The sequence below is a fragment of the Castor canadensis genome, chromosome 1 (assembly GCF_047511655.1).
Source record: "Castor canadensis chromosome 1, mCasCan1.hap1v2, whole genome shotgun sequence".
Taxonomy (NCBI): Eukaryota; Metazoa; Chordata; class Mammalia; order Rodentia; family Castoridae; genus Castor; species Castor canadensis.
In genome coordinates, this window is record NC_133386.1 from 172,102,105 (window position 1) to 172,109,020 (window position 6,916).

Below are 6,916 nucleotides of genomic sequence, written 5' to 3' on the forward strand. Positions count from 1 at the left end.
TGTTGAGTAACTTGGGAAAGTTATTGAGTTTTCAGGAACACCCCTCCCCCCAAAAAATCAAGGTCTCTTCACCTGTAAGGCAGGGATAACAATAGCATTGGATTCCCACAGTTGTGCTCCCTGATTCTCAAACTTGACTGCATCAGAAGCCTGCTAAGGGCTTGTTAAACCTCAGATCCTGTGCCCCACCTCTAGAGTTTCTGATTCAGTAGGTCTGGGATGAGGCTGAGAATCTGCATTTCTAACAAGTTCCTAGATGGTGCTTTTGCTGCTGGTCCTGGGACTTCACTTTGAGAAGTGCTGGTGGTTAAGAGTCAGTAGGATTTGAAAGTAGAGAAGGTACCCAACTTAAAATGCTTGGCACATTTTAAGAACCTCATAAATCATAGTGATTATCACATTGACAACACAGTGATGATCCTGATGATGATGATTGAGTCACTGTATCCTTTCTCATATGATGTGTTTAAAAACTACTAGGTGTGGGCAGAAGAAAAAGCTGGTGATCAACAATGGCAATGGGACGGTGGAGGACAGAAAGCCAAGTGGACTCAACGGAGAGGCCAGCAAGTCTCAGGAAATGGTGCATTTGGTGAACAAGGAGTCATCAGAGACCCCAGACCAGTTTATGACAGCCGATGAGACACGGAACCTGCAGAATGTGGACATGAAGATTGGGGTGTAACATCTATGCCATCCTCTTGGAAAGAAAACACAGTTGGAGACACAACCATTACAGGGAACTGGGACACTTCACATGCAATGTGCTACTGATTGTTTTATTGGGGATCTCTTTTTTTTAGCATAAAATTTTCTACTCCTTTTGGGTTTTGTGTGTGTGTGTGTGTGTGTGTGTTTTGTTTTTTAAAGGCAGGTCCAATTTACTATAAACAGCCTTGCTTTCTGAACTGAGGGCCCAAAGAATAATCCACAAGAATTTAACTGTTCCAGTTCCCACCCAGAGGCCTTGCATCTCCTGGGTTACACTATGGATGACTTCTAACAAATGCCATAAATACATGTTTCTGATCCCCAACCTGCTCCACATCCTACCTCCCAGGTAACAGCCACCAGCTTAGAACATTCCCCAAAGCTATGAGGGATTGGTTTCTGGGAGGAAATTTCAATGGGTACATATTGCCTCCCCAGCAGTCCAATCCCTGGGCATTGCTTTCCAGTGGGGTGGGGGATCAGAGTTGGTTACACGCCCCCTTTCAAAGATCCCCCCTGGAACTTTTCAAATGCTTCTAGGAGACACCCAAAGGGTGAAGCTATTTATCTGTAGTAAGCTATTTATCTGTGTTTTTTGAAATATTAAGCCCTGGAGGTCCTTTGAGAAATATGATTTTTTTTTTTAGGTTACTGTGTCAGAGGCATAAAAGGATGTATCCCGATTCAAAATAAACATCTGTATATCTTCCATTGTAACCCTTTGTGCTGTAATCCTTCAGTTTCTAAGCCAGCAAGGTCTAGTCTCCATAACTCATCAAGATAATTTGAAAATGGGCCTCCTTAAACTCATGTCAGAGCCCCTGTTCCCCACTCAGGCTCATTTGGCCAAATCTCATAAAGGTAAGGGAAGGTCACACTATTTTATTTCTGAGACTGCTCAAAGGGTTTCTCTCCTATTCTCCTGTTGTGAATGGAAGAGCTTCAGTTACTTTTGTGTTTTAGTGGCCACCTTTCTGTCTCCTGAAGGACTTTGAAAAGTCACATTAAAATTGCATGAACTCTACCATTTGTGGGTTCCATTTCATAGACATTAACCCTGCTAATGATTTCCAAACATGATGTGGAAATGCCTTTTGACATCTTATAGTCTGGAGAACCCAAAAGAAATGAAAGAATATAGTCAGTGACCAACCGATTGGCACAGGTTAGTGAGGGGGATGCAGTGCGGATCCCGTTTCCACTTTACCAGGCTAGTTGTCTGCTTCAGTATAGTTGCTACTCATAATGAGTTGTCTGAGTTACATGAGTCCTGAGGTTACAGGACTTCCCACTCTTGTAATCTATCACCAAATAAGCACCTTTGTGGCTAAACAAGAGAATAATGGTTTTATCCTCTGACCTCATACTTTTCCCCACTTGGCAAGCCGTTGGTGGCACCTATTCATTAGTCAGGATGTTCTATTGGTCCTGGAACTTCTACAGGCTACTTAGAAGAGAAGAGCTAGGTTCTATAAAATAAGGATTCTTATAAAATGAGACCTCCTTTCTTAGGCTTCCAGAAAAGTCATTTGTTGCTTAAACTAATGTGATTAATATTTCTCAGATTGAAAAAAAAACAGAAAGAAGAAAAGCTCTCCCACCTAATTTAGGTCTAGGTAGATCTGAAGGCTCTCTCCTTTAAGGAGATACAAAATGTTCCACACTCCTCAACCTCTGCTCTTCTTAACCACCATATGTCCTCTCTCCCTCTACTGCCCACCTCTCCACACCTGCCATGATCTTTAAAAATCCTTTCTTTTTCTGTGAATGCTAATGGTCAGTTCCATATTCAGCTGCCTAGTTTTTCTTTTTCTTTACAAGTTGAAAGAAGATGAATGTCAGGTACTCTGTTGTTTTTGCCATCGGTATTTGAAATAATCCTTCTAAGGTCTTAACCTGAGAGACCAAGTCCAAGAGGGCTATATCAGGCTCTACCTGACCCCCTAGATTCATTCTTTGGGGCACATGGACAGTCATGAAAGTCTCACAGCTATGGGTGATTTCCCACCATTCTTGACAGCCCCAAAAATTAGCTTGGGGTAGGAGATTATGTTCAACAATTTGATTATGTGTCAGGTCTTACCAGTGACTTGCCAGATGACCTAGGCTAAGTTATTAAACTGCGTCATACTTATAAAAGTTATAGGTAGGCATCTAATTATTTTTCAAAGCAACCCAAGAGCTTAACATGTCATTTTCCCAGAAAATGCAAATCTTACGTGTATCTTGAGGGCTTTCCTTAAATTAGCTCTGTGTTAAAAATCATATAAGGTAAAAGTCACCTTCAAAGATATTTTATAGATTCTACGCCGATGAAATGGATGTTTCCAGCAGAACCTTTCAGAAAGTTTTATATGGTGCCAAGAACAAGAATAGCAAAGTCCATTCACTTTTATGTCATATTTTTTCTAAGTACTCTGTGTTGGCTTTTCAAAGAATAGTCAATTGTTCATGTATGTATAATGACCATTGCTATGGCTACTTTGAATTTTCAGAACCGCCCCCCTTTGGTTTTTGTGTATTTATTAAGGGACCAATAATAATGAAGAAAGCATGATTTGTATATTGCCCAGTTGAAATCACTTATTGGAAAATATTAAAAGACTAACATTAAAAGTCTGAAGGAAATGGACTCAGGAGTCTCTACTTTATGGGGGCTTGGAGGTGGTAAGGGCGGAATGACGAGTAGCTGGATGTCAGGATACTATCAAAGCACGCTGTTGAAGGTTTCGGAGGTAGCTGGAGCCTCATACTCATTTTCTCTAAAAGGAAGAACTACATGGGTTTCTTTCGCTTAAAGATCTTGTTTCAGAAAAAGTTCAATTTTTCCATAGGAGGTGTGTGGTCCATGGTGTCTCACATAAACTAAGTGAGCTACTATGATGTGTTAACACCTTAAAAGCCCAGAACTCTCCTGGACCCCCAGTTAAAGAGAAGGTAGTGAAGGTAGTCACCTCCATTCCCTCATGCAGGCCCCCAAAAAGAAAATGAAGAGATGTTCTCAGAAGGAATAAATCAATTGGGTTGAAGAGACCTGAACAAGAGACAACAGTAACAAAAAAAAAAATCGAAGCTGAAATATGATGGTTAATTGGTCACCAATTGAGAACAGTTGGAAGAGTTAAACCCTAAACCAGGAATGGAGAAGTTGAGAAACGATCAAATTTATGTGTCAGAATCTCTCAAAGGCTCAGGAATTGAGGCAGAGCTAGGATGAGGAAAGGAGGTTTAAAGTCTGTTTAGGAAGTATTCAGCACCTCAGGTTCCTTCCCCACTCCATGTAGCCAAGTACTGTCCCTTCCTGGTCCCCACAGAATATGAGAAGTATATTCCCTAGAGAGGGCAAAATAGAGAGTCTCTGGCTCAAGGGCAACAAGATACACACAGTTGACATTAGAAATTCTGTGCCTAAAAGAATGAGACCATAAATAAGGAAATGTTGAGGCTCCCTGGCCTTCTCCCTCAACTTGGGTCCCAGAATGCTGGCATCCAGGCCTGGGCCCATCAGGCACAAGTTCAGTCTTTTGGGGGATTTTAAAGGCCTGAGAAAAAAACCCTAAAGATATTATCATGGTATGCCCCAAGGAAATGGACAACGAATTTACAGTGAAGATCAGATTTTAAGCCCCACCAGGCACACAGGACTCTTGATGGCTCTCTGTTGTTCACTCTACAGAGTGAGAGCTTGGGGCCCCAGGCACTTGCAGAAGTTACTCAATATCAATGACAGGAACTAAAGCAAATGAGAAAAAGCAACTTGTAAGAGATAGAAATAATTTATGGAGAAGACACTTAAAAAAAAAAGAGCCTTTATTAGCCTCAGCAAGGTGAGATAGTATATAAAGCAAGAACACAATGCACAAAAGAAGGACCATCCAGAGAATACCTTAAAATAGAGCTTTTTAAAGTTTAAACATGAAAGTAGTTCGTAAAATAAACTCAACAGAAGGTTTGTCAGGTAAAGTTGAAGAAATGCCCCTGTAAAACAGCAACTACAAAGAAATGGGAGCAAAAAGAAACACATTAGAAAGATCGAGACCTATTCCAGGAAATCTAACAAGCAAATAATAGGAGATATAGAGAAAATGGAAAGGAAGAAATCATTCAAGAAATAAATGAAGAAAATTTCCCAGATTTTAAGAAAATGACTATGTTGACTAGGACCAAGAAAGTGCTCAGTAGGATAAACAAGAGCAGAACTACACAAGGTCACATTGTCTTAAAAATTCATAACACTGGGAGCAAAGAGATGATCCTCTAAGTTTCTAGAAAGGAAAAACAAATGGGCGTCATATCTGATCAAGAATCAGAATGCGGAGTAGGTGTAGTTGTACATATCTACAACCTCAGCACTCGGGAGGCAGAAGCAGGAAAATGATCATGAGTTTGAGGCTAGCCCTAGGCTGTAATAGTGAGATTCTATTTAAAAAAAAAAAAGAGAGAGAATCAGAATATAATGGGCCTTCTCAACAGTCACATTGGAAGAGAGAAGGCCATGAAACAATGCCTTAAAAAATGTGAGGGGATTGGTTCCAACCTAGAACTCTAATTCAGTTAAACCACAAATTAAGGATAAGGATAGCATGCAGACATTTCAGATATGCATAGTCTCCAAGACCATTTGCCCATTTTCAGACAACTCTCTTATTTTGTACTGCACCAAAATAAGGAGTTACCAAGAAAGGGGAAGACATGGGTTTCAGAAAACAGATTAAAGGAAATTCCTAAAATGTTAAAGGGAGATCCCAAGAAGACAACTGTCTAATAGGTCTAGGGAACAATCAGTCCAAATTGGAGAACTGATTAATAATTAAAGTTTTCCTTTATTAACCTCACTAAAAAAGAAATTTACTTTGGAGTTGGACCAGTTGCTGATTGATACATTAATCAAACTGATCACCTAGAAGTCGCCTGATCTACAATGGCTTCATCTTGGATGCCTGGATCTTGTTTCCATATGTTTCTCACATGCTTCCAGTTTGTTTGTCTATATCTGGCAGGGATCCAAGGGATGCTGATGCTCACACAACTTCTGGAAACCTAAGCTCAGAACTAGTTCTCAGTTATTCCTCATATTTTATTGGCCAAAGCCAGTCCAAGAGAAGCCCAGATTTAGAGAAAGGGAAATGGATTCTTTCCTCCAGGGAAATTGCTCCACTGGGAAGTGGGAGCAAAACCACCTTTCAAAGATTGAAGCTACAAGGAGGCCAATTATCAGGGTTCTTATGACACTAATGTTACAAGGTTCTTGTGTCTTAAGAGTACCTCTTATATTTATGTTTAAGATACACTCACCATTTGGGCAGTGTGGGCAATAGTTGTTAATGGCTCTCCATTAACAACTTCATAAGTGCTGTGCTTACCAGAAAAGGAAGGAGCAGAGCAATATGCAAATATGTGTTTGGGAGATTGCCTAGTAGAGTAGGAACAGCATGAGCTTTGGAATCAGAAACACAATTTGGGTTTAACACCCATTCTACCATGTACTTAACTATGCAACCTGCTGATATGTCTTAAATACTTTGAGTCTTAGTTTTCTTATCCGTAAAAGAGGGACAGTAAAACTGTCATAGGGCTGCTATGAGAATTAAGTGATGTAATAAGTACATAGCTGTGTCTAGTTTGTATTAGATCTTCGAAAACATTAATTCTTACCAGCCATCTCCTACATATGCACGGTAGGTATTTAACTTTCCCCTTCACCATCCAATTTCTTGAACTCTAGCCAGCTTTCCATTGTGTGTTGATATTAACTTAGGGTGACTGGAATCAGATGATTTCAGAGTCCAAGACATCTTGTGAGGGACGCCCTTTCATTTTAACAGAAAGGCTTTTGTTTTTAAGGCAAGACTCGGGAACAAGGAGGCCACAAAACAAACTGGCATCCTTTGATGTAATCTTGGCCATCCAAGTTGTGGTTGCACATTAACCAAAACTGGTTAATTTTGAGCATCCACCCATGATTTCGATGGATACCCTCCAGGAAACTGCCTGACCCCACATCTACCCAGCCTGAGCACCTTTCCTGTTCTTCATAGCACCTCTTTGCCTTGTCCACATGTAGCTGATAGAGTCCTTACTCTGTGTCTTTTCCACTAGATAGTAGCCCTCATAAAGAGCACTATGTGGCTATATCTTCAATGCACAACTCAACATAAGCTGAGTCTCAGCTTAGCCATAGCCTCAAAAGTCACTATGTCCTACA

The 6,916-nt window shown here is 40.5% G+C and overlaps 1 protein-coding gene across 13 annotated transcripts in view; it reads left to right on the forward strand.

Moving 5' to 3' along the window:
• Cd44 (CD44 molecule (IN blood group)) overlaps window positions 1–3,343 on the forward strand; it is an 83,427-nt gene extending 80,084 nt beyond the window's left edge. For all 13 annotated transcript variants that reach the window (XM_074044406.1, XM_020184499.2, XM_074044413.1 and 10 more), the window contains one exon: window positions 481–3,343. In XM_074044406.1, coding sequence (XP_073900507.1) covers window positions 481–685 — 205 coding nt within the window. In that variant the 3' untranslated portion in view covers window positions 686–3,343. The remainder of the gene's footprint in view (window positions 1–480) is intronic.
• Window positions 3,344–6,916: the final 3,573 nt, after the last annotated feature.